Source organism: Hakea prostrata, chromosome 7, assembly GCF_041222555.1.
Source record: "Hakea prostrata isolate BN-2017 chromosome 7, UWA_Hpros_2, whole genome shotgun sequence".
Taxonomy (NCBI): Eukaryota; Viridiplantae; Streptophyta; class Magnoliopsida; order Proteales; family Proteaceae; genus Hakea; species Hakea prostrata.
In genome coordinates this window covers 30,639,546-30,660,567 of record NC_142606.1, presented here as the reverse complement: position 1 = coordinate 30,660,567, position 21,022 = coordinate 30,639,546, and the positions used below count along the sequence as shown (strand labels likewise).

General features: G+C 38.1%; 1 protein-coding gene across 1 annotated transcript in view; it reads left to right on the top strand.

Annotated features, from left to right (window-relative positions):
- Positions 1-21,022, top strand: part of THO2 — a 95,004-nt gene that overhangs the window by 19,429 nt on the left and 54,553 nt on the right. The window contains exons 11-18 of the mRNA XM_089161829.1: positions 4,119-4,194; positions 4,331-4,524; positions 12,941-13,021; positions 13,310-13,520; positions 13,629-13,862; positions 13,952-14,032; positions 14,128-14,247; positions 14,339-14,398. Of these exons, the coding sequence (XP_089017955.1) occupies positions 4,119-4,194; positions 4,331-4,524; positions 12,941-13,021; positions 13,310-13,520; positions 13,629-13,862; positions 13,952-14,032; positions 14,128-14,247; positions 14,339-14,398 (1,057 nt within the window). The remainder of the gene's footprint in view (positions 1-4,118; positions 4,195-4,330; positions 4,525-12,940; positions 13,022-13,309; positions 13,521-13,628; positions 13,863-13,951; positions 14,033-14,127; positions 14,248-14,338; positions 14,399-21,022) is intronic.

Genomic DNA, 21,022 nt, shown 5'->3' with positions numbered 1-21,022 from the left:
CAACAAATTCCGGCAAAAAATCAAGTTTCTGGCAATTTTTTATGGTTGCAGCGAGATCTCGGCGAGATCTCGGCGAGATATGGCGAGATCTCGGCGAGATGTGGCGAGATCTCCCATCTCGCAGATCTCGCCTCTCATCTCGTCTCGCTATGTCAAAATAGCGAGATATCTCGCGAGATCTCGCCGAGATCTCGTGAGATCTCCCACCATGCTTGGGAGTTGGTTACTCATCCTCCAGGGAAAAAATTGGTAGTTTGCAAGTGGGTTTTTGTGGTGAAACAGAACATGGATGGTTCAATCAACAGGTTGAAGGCTAGATTGGTTGCAAAAGGGTTCATCTAGACTTATGGAATTGATTATCAAGTGACCTTCGCTCCTATTGCAAAATTGAACACAATCAGGGTCCTGTATCAGTTGTTGTGAATCAAGATTGGGATTTACATCAATGAGATGTAAAGAATGCATTTCTGCATGGAGAATTAAAAGAAGAGGTCTACATGGAAATCCCACATGTCTTCTCTGATAGCATAACAAAAGGGAAGGTTTATCGGTTGAAGAGGTAGATTTATGGGTTGAAGCAATCTCCCAGGTGTTGGTTTGGATGCCTCCAAAAGGCCGTGACATCGATTGGTTACAAGCAAAGTAATGCTGACCATACTCTGTTTGTGAAAAGGCCAGGAACTCGCATTACTCCTCTTATTGTTTATGTGGATGGTATTGTCATCACTGGAAATGATGGGGGTAGAAATGAAAAGTCTAAAGAGCTTCCTTGGCAAGGAGTTTGAGGTTAAGATCTAGGGAAACTCAAGTATTTCCTAGGAATTGAGGTTGCGAGGTCAGACAAAGGCATTTATTTGTCCCAGCGTACGTATTTTTTAGACTTACTTTCAGAAGTGGGAATGTTGGGATGTAAAACAATGGATACCCCAATTGAAGCAGGCCTTAAACTTAAAGAGAAAGAGGGAGTACTAGTCAATAAAGGGAGATATCAGAGGCTGGTTGGAAAATTGATTTATTTGTCCCACACTAGACCCGACATTGCTTTTTCTGTAAGTCTAGTGAGCCAGTTTATGCATGACGCATAGTCGCATACTCGACTCATATGAGTGCTGTTACTAGAATACTTCAATATTTGAAGTCCAAATCAGGAAAGGGAATACTCTTGTCACCCTCAGATAATTTGAAAGTGAAAGCTTGTATAGATACTACAAAAAATCCATATTAGGATATTGTACATTTGTTGGGGGAAATCTAGTGATTTGGAGGAGTAAGAAGCAAAATGTGGTAGCTAGTACAAAGGCTGACTATAGGACCATGGCTCGAGGAGTATGTGAGCTTTTATGGCTGAAGGGTCTATTAGAAGATATTGGGTTTCCTGTTACAAGCCCCATGATGTTGTATTGTGACAACAAGGCTGCCATCAATATAGCCAATAATCCAGTATTCTAGTGCAACATCATCGTACAAAACATATTGAGTGAGAGAGATTTTTTGTCATAGGAAAGTTAGAGCAAGGGCTGATATGCATGCCTTTTGTGAGATCTGGAGATCAGTAGCTGACATCTTTACTAAAGTGCTGAAGGAAGGAGACTTCCACCCTATTTTGAGCAAGTTGGGCATGACTAACATGTATGACTCAACTTGAGGGCGAGTGTTGGTTGGTTCGGTTTATTTGTGGGTTGGTCTAGTTATAAGTTATAGTTCAGGTTTTATTATTCAGTTGTTTAGTAAGGGTAATTATGTAATTTTATATATTTTCATTATTATAAGCAAGAGGCTTGGGGGTCACATTGATCATCCAAGGGATTCAGTTATTTCCACAAAAAGCATATAGATAGTAACGGCAGGAGCAGAAACAAAGGGGAAACTTCTTCAACTGAGATTCTGCACCGAAAAATAACGATGTTTGTTCTGGATTTTTTCTTAAACACACCATTTCTGAACCAGGAATATTCAACCATATATATTGTGAAGGATAGACTAAACCTGGTAACTGTTGCCTTCAACGAGACAGCTTCAATTGAAACAGAACATAAATCAAAATTTTGCAATAATAATATAGTGGGATAGAGCAGCAATCAAATGTTAATGGAGCACAACAGAAAATTAAATATTGAATCATGTACCAAATAAGAAAGTCCATCGTTTTCAACTTCAAGACTCAAAACACTGTCTCCCATTTCCATTGTTAAGCAGCATCGGAAACTAATGGTAAACCATCTTCAATCCTTCAATCAAAAGATGACCACGATGAGGAAACCTTCCTCATGAAACATAGGAAGCAAATTGATTGCCATTTCCTTCAACTTAAAAAATTGATTCAGCAAGACAGAGATTTGAATCCCATGAATTTAGAAAATTCCAGAAAAGTCTTCTCAATCACATCAAACCTTTGTTTAAACCATAAAATACTTGGAAACTAGAAACGACTCTAAAGTCGGCAACTGGTTACTGATCTGATACCATGTAAACCATCCCAGAATCTGTAACCAGTACCAGGTAGAGAGAAGAAGAAAAAGCGGACAATTGGAGAACAGGGCTGGGAAATATAATCCATTTTACATATATTTATAATGAATCAAAATAGAATTATAAAAGGAAATACAACTCAAATACAACTCAAATATAACTCAAATATAACTCAAATATACTTAAGCTTAGAGCTTATTAGGAAACTCAATGAGACTAGGACATTAATAGGTCTGACTAGTATCTAAACTGATAGGTAGTATCTAAACCAATAAGCAAACCACGATAAGGGGACTCCCCCTATCGTGTTACATTATATTGTCTCTCATTCTCTAACATGAATGACAGGGAATTCAGCAGACTGTTGCAATTACTTGAGCTTTAGAAAGGTTGTGTTGGGCAGGGAGGAAATTTCTGTACCTTAAAGCCTTCCTCCTTTACTTTTTTTTTGGACTTTCTATTTAGCATTCTTTTAGGGTTGATTGTGGACGCATGATGCTGCAATCTTTGAGAGATAATCAGGTTCTGGTCTTATGCAGAAATCTTTAGACTTTAGGATCCAGGTACTCAAATTGGCCAGACACTTGAAGTTGTGGTATTTCTTCCCAGTGAATTCATAGATGCATACTAGGAGAAAGAAACAAATAGTGCATTCGAAATTTTATGTTAAATCGGCATATAGGTGGCTGATAGGGAAGATAAGTATTCTCCTTTTCAGTCTTTACAGTGAATTCTCTGAAGTTTAAAATAAATTCTTTCAAATACTTAAAACATTTTTTGCCAAACATGTTGCATTGACCAACGGTTGGATGTGCTATTTGGGATTGTTCAAATAGCAAGTGTACTGCTGGTGGTACATTGGAAATTTTGCATCTGGGATGACACCTTGTTCTAGTTGTTGGTGTTGCATCTAGTGGAGATGCTCCAAGGAAACCCACAGTTTCCAATGGCGTCTTTTCTTTCCTTTCTGAGAACAGATTGATGTACACTTGACAGGAGTATAAATGTAACTGTTCTATTGTTTTATGTACACTTTACAGGAGTATATAATGTAACTGTTCTATTGTTTTATATACATTATACATGAATAACTATCCATGAAGATCTACATTGTATTTGTCTATTTTCCTGTGTGCATGACTGCATGTGTATATGCAAACTATTGCTGCTTTTTTTATCCAAATAACCTTCTTATTTGAAGAAGGGGGGGGGGGGGAGCCAGGTTTTCTTTTGGCATGTTTATGCTGGTTATTCTGTTGCATGCTGTGCAAAATATTAGCATTGTTTGTGGTGGGAGGTTTTGGCAAGCTCTTTTTTTTTTTTTTTTCTGTGAAAGGTTCGGGCAAGTTTCTCTAATTATTGCTCTTTTTTTTTTGGGTTACTCCATATGTATGGTTCAAAACTACTGTTTCAGGGCCTCAGAGTTATACTACTAGAGATTCTTCTTTTCTTGTAATTCTTGGCGCTTTCAAATCTGCCTTATTCCCTTGGGACACTATTCCTTGTTTCCTTTTATTTTGTTATTGGTAACTCGTTAAGGTTTTGTATTGCCAAGTTGTTGGTCATCTGATTCATGACTTGCTCAGTACTGTTTCTTTAAATGAGCAAGATGAAGTTATTATTATGTAATGGTGATTTATTCATTTCAGATATGCCCACCTGCTTCCGAAGGATGAGGAGGCATTTGAGACTTATGATGCATTTTCAGTGAAGCGGTTTGATGAGGTATTTCAACCAAATGTACTTGAGGAATTTGTTCTCTCTCCCTTGATTTTCACACAAGACAATGTGCTCTGCTAATTGACTGATGCTTATCAATTTTTTTGGGATTGTTTTGTTTCACCTCTCAATTGTTGTGCAGGCTAACAAAATTGGAAAAATAAACCTTGCTGCTACGGGAAAGGATTTGATGGAAGATGAGAAGCAAGGGGATGTGACTATTGATCTTTTTGCTGCTTTGGACATGGAAAGTGAAGCCGTCAAAGAACGTTCCCCTGAGATGGAAAATAATCAAAGTTTGGGTTTGCTTAGTGGATTACTTTCAGTGGATGACTGGTAAACAACCTGTTGCACTTTATTTTTGTACCACTGTTTTGGATGTTTTCATTGATTTGGACTTTTGTAGATTTTCCTTATCTGAATCAGTTGGTAAGGAAGTATGTAATGAGTTCACTTCGTTTTTATATGTACATATCAGATCCTGTTCAAGGAACCTTTTTTGTATCATATATTAGATGCAGAGGGAAGACTACCTTTCAATTGGTAGCTTCAAAAACTTAGTGCTGTCCCATGGTGTGGAAATCAGTATCTGATTATTTTCTATATGATATATGACTTGCGTTGTCCCTTGGCCACTCCTTTGGTGATCTTTTTTCTTGTAGTTGTGTATACTGAAACCTGATCTACAGTTACCATTGGAGCAATTAAGTCTCTTCTTGGCTGGACTGCCACTTCTCAAGTTTTTACCTTCTTTTGTATATTTTGAAAAATCTATTTTAACAATGATTTATGGAGTAATTTTACAAAAGAGGATGTGCTTTCTGCATAGAGCAGACCACAGATTGTGAATATGAACATTGATTTAGCCTAGAGTGACCAGAACTCTGACAATTTGGTACCACATTTTCCATTTAGCTCTTCAAAACGCTGACTTTCAATTACTACTGGTTGTCAGTAGAGGTCAAGGCATTGATCTCATAGCTGGTGAATTTGAACATATTGACAAATCCTCCTTTCTGGAATCCCATTTGAATCAGTTGGCAGGCAAATTGCTTTTGCCTCTTGACATATAAAGTTAGATGACATGTTTCTGCTATGCCATTTAAATTGTTGCTGGAAACCTGAAAACTACGTGAAGAAAAAATCAGGTATAGGGCTAAGGGGTAATCTGGTAGTTTTCCTAGATGTAGGGTTTGCCCAGGAGTTTCCAGCGAAAGGGGGAAGGTTTTACGGTTTCTAGGGTGGTTTAGGGCCTGCTGAGACTGAAATCCAGATCTGAATTCTATTGCAAACAGAATTCCAGATTTTGAAATTCGAATTCAACAGTCAAACTAGGGTTTGGATGGATTCGGCTAGGGTGGAAGATGGCTATTCCTTGCGGGTTCTGCTATCCAGAACTGATTTCTATTACTGTCCTTTTAACTAGAATGGATCTGATTGAACAGAAGTCAACAAAATCAGATTTCTGGAATTTTAAAGTTTTTGCAGAATTCCAAGGTTGAAGATGATGTGCAGGGTTATCTAAAGTTAGGGAAGGGGCTGGGAATCAGGGTTTCTTAATGGGAGTAGGTTATGGTTGCGGTGGAAAAGGAGGAGGCAAGGGAGGCCTGCAGGTGCTAGGGGAAGTGAGGGAAGTGGCTGGGGGAGTCTTGTGCCTGAGGGGAAGGGCTTGGGATTGTTGTGGGAGTTGAGGAATGCTTCTGTTGGGGTACAGCAGCTAACGGGAGGAGATTCTAGGGTTGCGCAAGCAAGGAAAGTGGTGGGGAGGGGCTGCGGACAAGGGAGGGGAGGCAGGGAAGGGTTGGAAATGATGCTGAACTTACTTGATTGCTGAGTTAGGATGCTTGATGGCCTTGATGATTACTTATGCTCTGCTGAATTGAAGAAGATAAAGTAGAAACTTGAACCAAACACTCAACCAAGGCCTATCCAACAAGGAGACCGTGGTCCTCAACTCAATCAAATTTATTAATCACCAAAATTGAGGATTACAATGCAAGAGTAGGCTATTTATAGCCTGAAAATAAAAGACTGACTCAACGTCAGAATTCCTTAACATACAAGGTTCCAATTACATCTTTGACTGGATTCTTATCCATAAAGAAACTCTTAACAGATAAGGAATCTTATCTTAACTAACTTGGGACTCGTTCAAAACAACTTTAACTCAAATAGACTCCTCCAAATAAAACCAAACCTAACTCAAACTGGACTCATGAAAATTCTAAAAATAATTTCAGACATAAAATAAGGGCGAAAATACCCCAAATGCCCCTCAAAAGGGGTTCAACCAGCTTAGGGTGGCTTCTTGGAGCCATCTTAGGTGCCCCCACTTTTGCATTCGGCCAGGGGTCCTTGTGTTCGCATCACTATGGCTGCATCAGGGTCAGGATGGGCCAGGTTTTTTCAAATCCTGACCGTGACCCTGGAGGTCTTGCCTGGTCAAACACTCAGCCCTAACCTTGACCTTGCACCATTGCATATTGTTGCCCTTAATTTACCAGAACTACCTACATGGTGCTAGAGTGGTTGGGCTGGGCTGGGCCAAGGCAACACTCAACCTTGATGCAACTCTGTCCTTGAGGCTTCTCTCTATTTCTTTCTTTTATTTGAAATCATTATTCATTGTTCTAGTTAGGCTAGATTAGGGTATTATAAATCCAATTCTGTTTTGACTCGGTTTCCTAGTCAGTTGATGTTATCTAATTAGATAAGGATTGGGTACGCTTCCCTTTAGTATCGTGTTTTTTTCTAGTTTTTATTATTATATAAATTTGAAAGCGTTCTTGCATTGGACAGTGTTGAGTTGGGCTGCAACAGGGTTAGGCTGCCGAGCTTTTCCAATCCCAATCCTAGCCCTATATATATTTAGTTAAGCCATTCCCACCTTGATCCTAATTCAGGGCCTAGAATTCTTGTCTTTGTCCTTGACCTTAAGCCCAACAAGGCCAAGCCAAGCCCATTCTCGCTCTAATTATCCCCAATTGGGCTGGGTTGTCCATGGCCCTGGCCTTGATTGGCATTTTCTCTATCCCTTTCCCTAATTGGCCTTGTCCCTGTCCCTATCCCTAATCAAATTTGTATCATATATAATCATATGTATAATTGATAAAATGCATAATCTAACTCGTTGGTTTATTTGAACCATTTAATATATAAAAGTATTGGTCTATTATAAACGTATTCTATAGTTAAGTGACTAACAAATACAATTTGATGATAGTATTTAGAATTTTATACTTTTCATTATTTTAATTTTAATATATGCTTGAGCAATGTATAAGACATTGAAAAGATTTTTCTAAATGACAACAAAAGGGAGTTCTCTCTCTCTCTCTCTCTCTCTCTCTCTCTATATATATATATATATATATATATATATATATATATATATATATATATATATATATATATGTAGACACATTAGCAGTGACACTTTTTGATTTGTCTTTTAGTATTAGTGTCACCACAAAACAAATCAAAATATAAGTCACCCCCCTATTATTCCCCACCAACATAATACAATTTAATGGACAAAAATCGATCCAATGATGTAGAGTATCTATTATACCCTAATAGTTTAAACCCAATTGTTTTTACCTATAAGAAAGTAGAAATATAAATAACATTTACCTTACAATAGAGGTTAGTATAAGTTTATTCTTCCAAATTGAATTTTTGTCGAATAATACCAATAATCTTGGCCAATTCCGAATTGAAAAATAAGATTCTAATTTATAAAAAAATGAAATACATCCCAACAATGATTCATTTGCCAATCTCTTTGCAACTTGATTTCCTTTTCACTTGATTGATTGATTCATAAAAATAGATAATACAATGGATATCAGATACTTAATGTCATTGGAGGCCAAGACATCATCTTTTATCAATAATTAATATAGTGAAAAATATTTTGTTATTCATTATATTATAAAAAAAATCAATCTGTAGATCATGTCATTAAAATTTCTCTTGAGAACCTTTTATTTTGAAATTTCACTTTGATGTTCAATGTTGATCTATACAAATTACGCTTAGGTGTAAGAATGAGTTGAATTGGTTTTAAATTATTATCTACAGTATGAGGCAAGTAAATATATTTACACTCAGTTAGACTTGTTTTGTGTTTTGATCATTAAAAAACAGCTATAAAAGTTTAATTGAAATTTTAATCATATAATGCCCCAAGAAATTTTTTTTTGTGCCAAAAAGAATGCACTAGGTAAAGAGAAACAATTTGTGACCTTAAACTTATGGCCTTTAAAATGTACCATAGTTTATTTAGAATTTGATTCTAAAACACCATTAAATTGGATTTGAATTATGATTCTAAGTACGTCAACAATTATTGACATAAATATATTTAATAAGGATGTAAGATGTAACAAACAACTTGGTCTGTTTTTTATGGTTAAATATTTAAAAAAATTATTTTACCAAATGACAACAACAAAAGAAGTAAAAAATAATGTAAAACTAAGTGGACTCATTGGATCAGAATGACTTAGGGTCAAAATTAGGGCTTAGATCAAGGTTGGTATAAAGGACGACATTAGGATGAAATCCATGTTAAAGTCAGAGTTAAAGTGAAGGTCAGGATTAGGGCCAGAATTAGGGCCAAATTAGGATCAGGGCCAAAATAAGGGTCAGGATGAGGGCCAAAAATTAGGGACAAAACTGGCCAGCCCGGGCCGTGTAGGACAAACGGCATTCCCAGGCCTGCCCTTGGCCCATATTCAAGGCCATAATATTGTGGCCCTGACTTGCTCTCAGGGCCAAAATCTTGAGCCTAGGCCCTATTTGGGCTCGGGGGGGCAAGGCAACCAGGGCCAAACTTGTACCCTTACTGTTGAGATTTTGAGGCATTGAGGTTATGCCATTGTGACACAGCCCCACCTTTGTTCATAAGAGAGAATGAGTGCAATAATAAGGAACTATCCGATTTGGGTTAAAACCAAGAATAACTACTGGACAATTCTAGCCTTGTACCTATATTGCAACAGACACAAATTTGATTAATGAGAAGCTGTCTTCACTTTGTTGCCTTTAAAGGTATGCTCTTTCCTTGTGTGTAATCAAGGTTGGCTGGTGTCTGATCCATCAGCCAAATGCCTTGCGGCTAGAGGCCCAGCTGCTCTTATTCTTGCTCTAAGTCCTTTTCCTTTTCCTTCACTGATGAGGGAAGTAAAACCTTTTTTCTGCAACTACTATATTTTGTCCCAGGATTTATACAATAGTGTTTTTCAGTGTTGATTGATAACATCTGATCAGCGGATCATCCTCATCTGAGTAGTTCTTATCAATTAAGGGAGGACCTTTCACAGACTTGCTGATTTGGATATTCAAATTTCCTGATTCTTCTCCCCTTTGTTCCAGAATGAATTTGATTGCAGGAGTTGAGTACCTATTCCATTGAACTGGTTGTGCTGAGTGTGACATTATAATTTGAGGAATTTTTTTTTTTTTTTCCGGCAGATATAATTTGAGGATTTATGGCTTGGTCCTACTCACTCACTGTCTTGTTTTCCCTCAATAAAAATTTTGCTCTCTTGTCTCGTTGAGTAACTTGGATCTAGTCATGGTCAGACATGTTGGTCCGTGTCGCCGTGTTGGACCATGGCGACTCGGGCGACATGTCGCCAGATGTCGGCCGACTTTTGGCAGGGGTTCGATGAAAAATCGAACCCCTCTTTCGAAGGTTTTGACCTGAAATTTGACGTGTAGCCTAATTTAAGGCCAATAAACACATCGGGAGTGTTATTTTGACCTAAAACATCACATAATCTAAAGTTTATAATAAACACATGTCCAACTATATGCGGGCAAAACTGGAAGTTTGGAAAATTCATATAAACTAATGTAAATATGTAAATAGAACACAAATACACAACTAGTAAATAGATGTATTAAAGTTTACAATTCATTATACAATTATGATGAGTATGGCTCATGCTTCACATATTGTTGTCGACGGACACGGGGGTCCCGCTCCCCGGTGAGCGGGCGGGGGTCCGGGGAGGCCGCACCAGCGGGGGTGTGGGGGCAGCACCCCCAGAGCCTGTAGAGGTCCTATGTCACTTTGGTAAAAATCAAACGAAAAACCGGCGAAAAACGAATGAAATACTGTTATATATGCGAATGTAGCGATATATCACCGATTTTTCGGCGATATATCGACATTTCGGCGATATATCGCCGATATATTGTAAATATCGTGTCGCTGGGGGGAGTTGTGTCGCCCCCCAGCGACACGGCGATATATAGCCTTGTGTCGGCGATATATAGCCCTGTGTCGGCGATATATCGTCGACACAGTGTACCATGGATCTAGTCATATGCTTCACGGTAGACGGTTGTGGGTTTTCTGCTGATTCTTTACTTGGATGATTGATTCCTGTCCTACTCACTTCCTTGATGTTTAATCACTTTTGAAGGTTTCTTACTAGCTGTGTTTAGTTAACTTTGCAAGCCCTAAACTTGAGCTTACATGCCAGTACTTGCCTGCATGCTGGAAAGATTGATCATTCTGTTTTCTAATCACTAAGACTTGTGGTTTGCCTATTGATATGAACCAGAATCAGGGCCGCCAAGATAGGGCCTAGGGTCGTCTAGTACTGGAAGGGGTATTTTGGAAATTTTCTGTTTTTCAGTTGAGTCAACTTAGTGTTTCATTACGTCCAGTGTGTTTGTGATCTACTTGTATATTTGAGTTTGAGTCAATATTTGTCATGTTATTGAAGAGTCCTTGTTGGATTGGGATTCCCAAGTTGTAAGGGAATCCCTAGTTGTAGTCTACTTTTTGCAAGGATTCCATATCTACCCTTAGTTTTCAATGTGGATCCTTATAGAGGGAGATGTGAAAGAGTCCTTGTCTGAGTATGCGTCATTAGTCCAAGTAGGAGTCTTAGTTTGATTTGTTTTCTAAATGAGTCCTAGAGTGAGTTCCTTCTGTAGGCTATAAATTAGCCTCTCTACAAAGTAAAGTTCAGTTGATTATTAAATAAAATTGAGATTTAAAGGAGCATATTGCTGGAGCTGTGAGTTCCCTAATGGGGAACTTGTGGCAGTCTAGGGAGAAGAAAATCTGCAGAATTTAAAGAAGCCTTGCATCCTTGCCTCTCCAAGCCCTTCTATTCCCCTCCATCAACCCTCTTCTTATAACTCCCTAACTTCCCCAACCCTTGACTACTAATCCAAGCCTTTCTCTTCTTTTCTTCTTCCTCTTTCTAGCTTGCGGCAGCTTAGGAGTTTCCATAAAATTCAAAACCAGAAAATTAGCTTAACCTAAAACCCAAGGCATCCTTACCAATCCTTGCCAATCCCTTACCTTCGATCCTAAGTTACAGCTGCTCCCATCCCCCCTTAAACACTAGGAAATTCTGCAACACATCTTCTTTAGAAAACGCTAAAAACTTCAAAACCCTAAATCTCCTTAGCCCCTCATCTAAACCTTAAGACATTTTAGGCTAGCATCCCTATCTCCTATTGAACACTTGGCCCTAACCCTAGCCCTGATCTAAGCCCTAGAAATCCTAGAAACCCTAATTTGTAAAACCTTGGACTTGAATTTACTAAAATTACAGCAAGGTTTCAGACCTGGTTCACTAAACCCTAATCTTTATGCCCTAGTGGAACCTAACCCTACCTCTTTCTCATCCCTAGATTCCTTTAACTAGCCTAATCTCTTCAACCTTAGGGTATTCTAAAGCCTAATTGACTGCTGATTCTTTTGAAGAGGATCTTGAGGGTGGACCTAGACCTAAGGCTTGCATTAATTCACTGAACCCTAGATCCTGGTTCACTTCCCCTATTACACCCTTCTCCTAGCATCACTAGAATTGTTCTACAATTTGAGGTCCAACTATGGGATTGATCTGATTCATTTGATATTTTTAGAAAAAGGTTCTCTTCCCTGAGAATGGTATTCAGTACGAGTTTCTCTCATTAGACTATCTGATTTGATTATACCACTGTTCTGACATTCTGGAGGTTTGTCTCTGAGATATGGTTTTGTTAGGTACTGTCCATAGTTTCCTAAACCAGTATTACGCTACATCTTCTATATGGTATTCATGGTCAGTTGCCTGGTGCTGCCTTTCATGCTTAATGTTTAGATTTGCGCAAGTTATGGAGATGTTGCCTTGGTGTGCAAGTCTTGGAGTTGCTGCCTTGATGCGCAAGTTTTGGAACTGCAGCCTGGAGTTTTCTTTTTCAATACTTTTTATTTTCCTTTTGTTTCTATTTTGGTTACTTTCTATTTTAGTTACTTCCTATTTTGTTTACTTTCTAATTTTCTTATTGCTTGGTTGACAAGTAATCTCCCTAAGATAGTTTCCTTTTTAGTAGATTTGGGAGATTTTATACAATATGTAATTTTCCTTTTTGCTGTAACTCACTTTAGGAAAATTTCCTAAACTAAGACTTGATTTTACATTATGAATAAAGTACCAGGGGAAAGCCAAAATATACACATGCAAGGTCTCTCCTTCTTCTTCTTTTTTCATTTCAGTCCCTAGGCTGATTATAGGTGCTGAAATTCTAACACTTAATATGCCTTATGCTTTGCCCTTCTCTTGGACCAACAGGTTCCCATTTGGATTTGCAAATAGTTTTTGTTCCTATATGCTTTGAGTTGTCAGTTCATGTCATCAGCAGTAGGATAACTAATTTTCTTTTTCCTGATAAATATTGGTGTACTTGAAATTTTTTGTCTCAACTTTGTATATTATAGGTCTCTACTTTTTTTCAGGTATCATGCTCACATGCTGTTTGATCGCCTTTCTCCACTTAATCCTGTGGCTCATAAACAGATCTGCGAGGGGTTATTTAGGTAATCTTCGAATATTTGTTTCTTGTATTTTCGGTGAGAGGTTGGGGTACTTATTATTTTATATGCATTAAGATGCTTTTAGAAGATGTTTCTGCCTTTGTTCGTTTATCTTTTTGGGCTATATATGAACAATAATGTGTCAATTATTGACTATAGTGATTGAAGAAAAACTACAACTGAGAAAGTTCTATAACCTAGTTTCCCCTCCCTGGTCCAAAAATCCTTTTGTATAGTCCCACTAATCTATTTCTGAAAGCATTTTTGAATAATGTTCTCAAATGTGGGTAGGGTGATTGAGAAGGCAATCTCTTCAGCGTACAACACTATACGTCTGACGCATCTTCAGAGTTTTGGGTTTTTGTCTGGATCTTCTCCTGATGCCATGGAGACAGATGGACCATCAGTGCAGAAATCTTTTATTGATCTTCCTGCTGAGCTCTTCCAAATGCTTGCTTCTGCTGGTCCTTATCTTCACTGTAACACTATACTGCTCCAGAAGGTTAACTGAATTTTCATTTGAGTTTTGACTTGTGCTACTGTTTGCCTTTGAATCTTTTTATTCTATGTGTCTCATAATGATTGGGTTTTCTTGGTTCTTAATGGGAAGGTCTGTAGAGTATTAAGAGTCTATTACCTGTCAGCAGTGGAGCTTGTTGCTGGTGGAGTAACTACTCTCTGTAGTGACAGGAGTATTCGAGATCCTCGCTTGCACCTGAAGGAAGCTCGGATGAGGGTTGAAGAAGCCCTAGGGACATGCTTGCTTCCTTCATTGCAGTTGATACCGGCAAATCCTGCAGTTGGGCAAGAGATATGGGAAGTAATGAGTCTCCTCCCCTACGAGGTATGGATTACACTACACTACCACTGTTTCTTCTGTTTGATATTTATGTGACCTATTGATAGACTAGCTCAGTTAATTTTGTGCTTTAGGTGCGATATCGTTTATATGGTGAATGGGAGAAAGATGATGAGCGGATTCCTATGGTTTTAGCTGCAAGGCAGACGGCAAAGGTACTAGGATCTAATTTTAAACTTCATCATTCTATTTTCTGTTCATGCTTTATGGTTTATTTGTAGTACCTTATCGATACCTTACAAACCTTCAGTTGGATACAAGAAGAATCTTGAAACGGCTTGCTAAGGAAAACCTGAAACAGCTGGGTCGGATGGTGGCAAAACTAGCACATGCCAATCCTATGACTGTACTTAGAACAATTGTTCACCAGGTATGCTATATATACATAAATTGCTGCAACTATACTTCTGGTCCCACTCTATTAAAACAAATTGAGCATCGTGGTTTGGAACTTTGTGCAGATTGAAGCTTATAGGGATATGATCACTCCAGTTGTGGATGCATTTAAATATTTGACACAGGTTTGTGATTTTCTTTCCCAATATTGTGATGATTCATTGTATAGCCTTGGTGTATATAGTTGATCAATTGCATTTTAAACTATGCATGGAGTTAATCAAAATGATGTAGCCTCAATAGAATGAGGCCAAATATAGGACTTTTAATCTTTTCAGCTCTGTTTAGAGGATTTAGGGTTTCAAAATGTGGATTTGAGGTTTAAGATCTATGGGTTCAGTTTTTGCTGAAACTGGGTTTGGGTGGGGATGGCTGTTAGAAGGGTTTTATCACATTTTGAGGCAATTCCAGTCGAGGAATTTCAATTCCTACATTATGGCAGTTGAGAGAACTGAGGGTGGCTGGCCAATGGAGTTGGATGGTTGTTAGGCACAGGGCTTCAATGGAGCCTAGGGGCTAGGATGAATATACTGTCCATTAAAATAGAAGAAATTCTAATGGATTGACTAAGGGGAATTAGGAGTTGCAGGTTTTAGGATTTTGAAGGAAGTTAGGATTTTTAACAGATACGATGTGGCAGCAAATTTTATCAAAGGCTTCATATTTGGAGGGGACGGTAGGGTTAAAAGATGCAGGGAGACTAAGTATGCATTTGGTAACAGTCTTTCCTGAGAACGACCTTCTTTCTTGGAATCGTTTTTGGCTTTTTCATTGAAGAATGGTGGTTTGAGCCATGGACCGAAATGTCGCCGGGTGTCGCCGTGTCGATGCCCGACGACACCGGTGATACAGGCGATATTTCGGTCGACTTTTTGAGAAAAAATCAAACAAAATCGATGATGATATCTGCAGTGGGAGAGGTCCAAGAGCGTTGTAGAGAGAGAGATCTGCAGTGGGACTGTGGGAGAGACCGAGAGAGATGAGAGATCAGAGAAAAGAGAGCGGGAGAGAGTCGTGACTCGTGAGAGTGTCTAGAGAGAGAGATCTATAGTGGGAGAGACCGAGAATGAGAGACTAGTCATCAGAGATCGCAGGGATGAGAGGTCCGTCTGCCATGGTTTCTGGCGGCTTCCGTTCCGCAGAGAAAGAGAAAGGAAAGAAATAGTTAAATGAGAGAGAGTAGTTAATGCGAGAAAGGAATTTTAAATGAGAGAAAGGAAAGAAATAAAAGAGATCGCAGATTCCCAGGTCGTAGAGATATTTTATTAAGGAGAGAGAGTAGTTAATGTGAAAATTCAAATTTCAAATTTTCTCGATATTTTGAGAATTTATTGCGATATATCGAACTTGTAACGATATATCGCGATATTTTGACGATTTATCGTCGATATTTAGAAAAATCGGTGTCGCCGGGGGGTTTCGTGTCGCCCTTCAGCGACACGGCGAAAAATCGCTCCGTGTCGGCGATTTATCGCCGACACAAGGTACCATGGTTTGAGCACAATTTTGGCTGTTTGGTTAATTTTGTGTTCAGAATTTTTGAGAATGGTTGTGGAACAAATTGGCGTTTGGTAATTTATGTTCTTAAGAATGATTTTTATGATAAAAGATGCCATTAATACATATACAAAATAAGCCCAATTTTTTTATTTTTTTATTTTTTAAAGTCTAATATACTAAATCATTCTTTACTATTTAAAATATAGAAAAGCAAAAAAAGACAATTATTGTTGCCTCCTTGTATTATGGCTTAATTACTAATACTCTTTATGAAATTACTATTGCCCCTTTCACTTCTGATGGTGTTAGGAGGCTATTTAAGGTTGGATGTGCAATGTTCATTTTGCCTTTCCTCATTTTTAGAATTAAAAACCAAAAGACGAAATTACCTTCATTTAGAAAAGCCATATGAAATACTGATTGTGCCCTATACTCTTCTCATTTTGGATTTCAAAGAGTTGAATCCTGATGAGATGAATAAATAGTAAGAAAACCTTAGCGTTATTTTGGGGTTTTTTGAAAAATGCAAAGATGCCATGCCATCAGTTAACTAATAGAGCTCAAGAGTGGTAGGCATTGGTAATTTCAAGCAAAGTCTAAGGTTAGATTAGTAATTTAAAAAATTATAGGTGGTGAGGTAGTAATCAAGCTATAATTTGGGGAGACGTAAGTAATTATCCCTTGTCTAAAGTCTTTAATTTTTATTATTTTGGGTGAAAGCGGGGAGGAGTTGAATCATGTGCGAAGGAAATTTAAGTTGAGCGTAATCCCTTTTCGTTTTCCAATGAGAGTTGCTTTTTGATCTTGAGAATGACGAAACATATCAAAGTTGTTATGCAAAAAGACTTCTCAAGCACGAAAATTGAACCGGTTCACTTCCTGAGAACAATAGAACGCCGAAAATAGTTCTCTAGCCCATTACCAAACGCACCCTAACAGTTTGACAAGGTTGGGTGGGAATCTCTTAAAATGAACTCTGCTCATGTCTTCATTTAAATTTTATAGGGAAGTTGCTGCTGCAATGGTGGTTAAAGGTTTATCAGGACAATGATAGAATGGTATATAATCTGAATCTGTGAAGGAGTGGCAGAGTTTTAACAAAGTTCTTGTTGCAGATACATATCCTTGGCCAACCCAAATCCAATCTGGCTTCCAGACAGAGATGAGCCGGTTCTAGTTTGAGTCATTCACCTAGTAGGAGTGTAGGACTTCAGAAAATATATTATCTGGGAAATAATGTCTTTGCTTATTTTATTTTGTTTATTTTAGAAGTTAGAGCCTCGTGAGATCTGGTTTCCAATCCTATTAAGTTTCCTCATATGAATTTGAGTCATATCATATTAGATCTGGGAATTAGGTTTCAAGGTTTAAGGCTGAATAGAAGGGTCTTAGGGTTTCGGTGGTTGCTGTAGTTTAATTACAGAATGAAATTCCAGGTTATGGCTTTAAGGGATGCTATTATAGGGTTTGGTTCGGCTTAAGAGGGCGCTGTTGTTTAAGGTTTTATGATTCCAGGTTAAAACTAATAAGCATGGTGGGAGTCGAGCGAGATCTCGCTACCATGAAAAACCGAGATCTCGACTATCTCGGCGAGATCTCGGTCGAGATATGCCATTTTTTGGGCGTCAACTCGGTAGCCCATCTCGGTGGGTTTTAGGGTCCCAGTTAGGCTAAAACTTGGTATTTAGCCTATTTGATGCCTTTTGAACACACTAGTGGCCTTGGATTTGTGAGAAAACAGCCCTAAGTATGATTTCTAAGTCTACCCATATTGTGAAACCGAAATGCTGTAGGATTAGAGAATGCAAGGTTATATAACATATAATATAAAACCATTAATGCTGTAGGATTAGGGAATGCAAGGTTATATAACATGTAATATAAAACCTTAAGGCATATAAATGAAAATCATGTGTATCAAATACATCAAATAACTTAAATGTCATCAAGATAACATTCATATGAGTATTACAATCTTAACTTTCAAGAATAGAATGATAAAAGTATACAACCGTTAGAAGTTTTATATAAGTCATTAACGCATAAGTTCATAAGACAAGTAAAGGATGATTGAGCTTTCTTTGATGTTGTAGATGTGCTAAGAGTAGTTGCAAGTGAAACTTTGGCTGAAATCTACAAAAAATTTGGTAAAAATTAAGAGTTCCAGCGAGATATGGCGAGATTTGGGGCGAGATATGGTGAGATATGGCGAGATATGGCGAGATCTCGAGCGAGATATCCCATCTCGCAGATCTCACCCTTGATCTCGTCTCGGTTTATGAAAAAACCGAGATATCTCGCGAGATCTCGCCGAGATCTCATGAGATCTCCCACCATGCTAATAAGTTTAGGTCAGTCCTAGATGAAGGGTCCTAAAGGGTTTGTTATTCTTGGATTTGATTGGTACTAGATTGAGTGTATGACAAGGGGTGGGGATGCTAGTCCTAAAAAAATTTAAGGTTTGGGAGTTATTGAGAGTTTCAATAGAACTAGGGTTAGGGTTAGACTAGGTTTGGATTGGTTTGATTGGGCTGAAACTGGGAGGGAAGGTCACAAGGGTTAGGGGAATGATGTTCCTAAAGTTTGAGACAGATCTAACGGTTGGCTTGACATAGGTCTGACCTTGAATTTTAGGTCTACGAAAAGGTTCGAAAATTGAAGAAAAATTCCAGAAAATTCAAAAAGGGGTGATAAGGGCATTAGGGTTTGAAAGGGTGGCTAAGGGTAGGGAAGGGGCTGGGGTTGCTGTTTACTTGGAGTTGAAGGTAGGCTGCTGTTAGGGTTGGACTGCTGCTGGACTTTGAAGATTGATTGCTGAAATTATAGAAGAATGGTTGAACTTGAAAAAGAAGAACACTCAAATGACAAATTCACCGTGCCCTCCCAAGAAGATCACGATCTCACTTGCCTCCAAACTCATAATTTTATTCATCAAATTCAGCTTGTCTCACAATGAAGTAGAGTGAGCAATTTATAGCCGTACAAGTGGAGGGAAAAGACTTGGACTCTAATAAGGAAACCTAACTTTACTTAACTAGGGAATCCCTTATAGACTTGGATCCCCTTTACAACACAGTAACAATGACAAATAAAAAGAAAGCATCTTGGAAAATATCACTAATTAGCCAAAAGGAATCTTAATTCTAATTAGCCAAAAGGAATCTTAAATTAGAATATATTCCAATTGGGTCTTTGTCCTTAACTCTTATTTTGACCAAGTATTGTGACCCGCCAATACTCAATAACTAACTCTAGAGGACTCAAATCCAAATTCTTAGAGTAGATATGGAGTCCTAACAATTAGGAGATTAAAGTGGACTCGAGTTGTGAGATCCCAATCTAATTGGGAATCTCACATGCACAAGGAGTCTCAAATAAATTTTAAAATAATAATAAAAAAATAAAAAAATACATCTCGGGTTCAGATGACACACTGCACTCAATGGGATCATAGTTGTTAAGGTGTCACCTAGGCGTCTTAGCGCCTTCGGAGCGCCTCAAATTGACATCACCTTATTTTTAGGCAATAAGGTTACTGGTTTGGGGTATGAGGCATTGCCTAGGCGTCACGGATGCCTTATACCCCAAGGCGTCTGCTTTTTATTTATTTATTATTTAAATCACATGAAAGATGCCAAATCGAAGGCATATATTGAATTACTTATTAGATTCCAATTGTAAAGTATCTATTGTTTGAACTTATATGCATATTAATTATGACGCTACATGTGATCAAATGTTAAAATAAAAAAAAAAAAAAAAATCGAAAGAGAATAAGTTCTTGACTCGAGTCTCACTTTAATCCCTAATCTCTTTCTCTCTTCCTCTCTTCTTCTCTTCTTCTCTTCCATTACCGCGACAACACTCTGGCAAGCAGTGACAGGCGACTTCTTCTCTTCCTTTCTTCCCGCAACTTTTTATTTAAGACCTACTATGTGTGGTTTGTAGTATGTTGGATGACTTGAGGTAGGCTAATATTAGTTTTTTATTATATAAGATATGATAGATTTATAATGAATTAGAGTGAATGAGATGAGATGTACACTAAAAATTTCACTTAAAACGCCTCATAACCGCCTCAAAAGCGCCTCGTCGACTCATCGCCTCAACTAGCCTAAACCGCCTTGCATTGCCTCATTGCCGTAACAACTATGAATGGGACCTAGACTTAAGACACCTAAACTATGTCAAAATGACCAAAATACCCCTATATGGGTTTGGCCAGCCCTTTGGTGTGCCCATTGGGCCTGGGTTTTTGGACCCAGTTATAGAGAAAGGGGGGGGGGTCAAGTGGTCAACATTGTTCACATCAACTGTAATAAGATATTTCCTAAAATCCTACTAGACCTGAACCGCACCCGATTCTTCATTGCTTGGAAACCCAGTTGGATTTGGGTCAGCGAAGGTTGTGTTTCTGCATCAACTTTCCTGGTGTTAAAAATTCACCCACAATTTTTGTAAAATGAGAGAATCAACACCGTGTATTTGGCAACCACAAGTATTGATTTCCATGGGACAGTTCTGCATCAACTCTCCTGGTGTTGAAAAAACTCAACCCGAAAGTTCTGTAAAATGAGAGAATCAACACCATGTGATCGGCACCCACAAATATTGACTTCCATGGTACAAGACCGAGTGCATCTTAGGGGTTAATTGGCTTATGGTCATTAGCAAAATGGCATCTTGCTGATGGGGCTTCAAAACCAAATCAGACTTGTTAGAAAACAAGCTTTAAACAATCAAAATAGCAGTTGAACTTAAACAAAGAAAAGAGAGAAGAAGAAGAAGAGAAGAGAGATGAAGAACTAGTAGAAAAGACCTGTGATTCTTAGCTAAAGAGTTTAGAATCACAGAGCACTTTTATTTATAGCTTCTAATGAATCTAATACAACTTGAGAGACAAGTAATTGTCCTTTAGAAGAAGGAAACAAAATATTACAGCTTTAGTAACTTCCTAACTCCTAAAATAGAAAGTTTTGAAAATAGAAACTACCACCAAAATAGAAACTATGCTTTCTAAAGAAACTCCCAAAACTTATGTAGCAAGATTCCCACATTAGAAATAGAAAATATAATCAAAACAACAGCAAAATACTGTTCACGTGAACAGTAACGTGAACAGTAAACTCCAAATTTACGTATACTTCAACACTCCCCCTCAAGCTGGAGCATACAAATCTCCCATGCCCAGCTTGCAACAGATAGACTGAAAACTTGGTCTGAACAGAGCTTTGGTGAACAAATCAGCT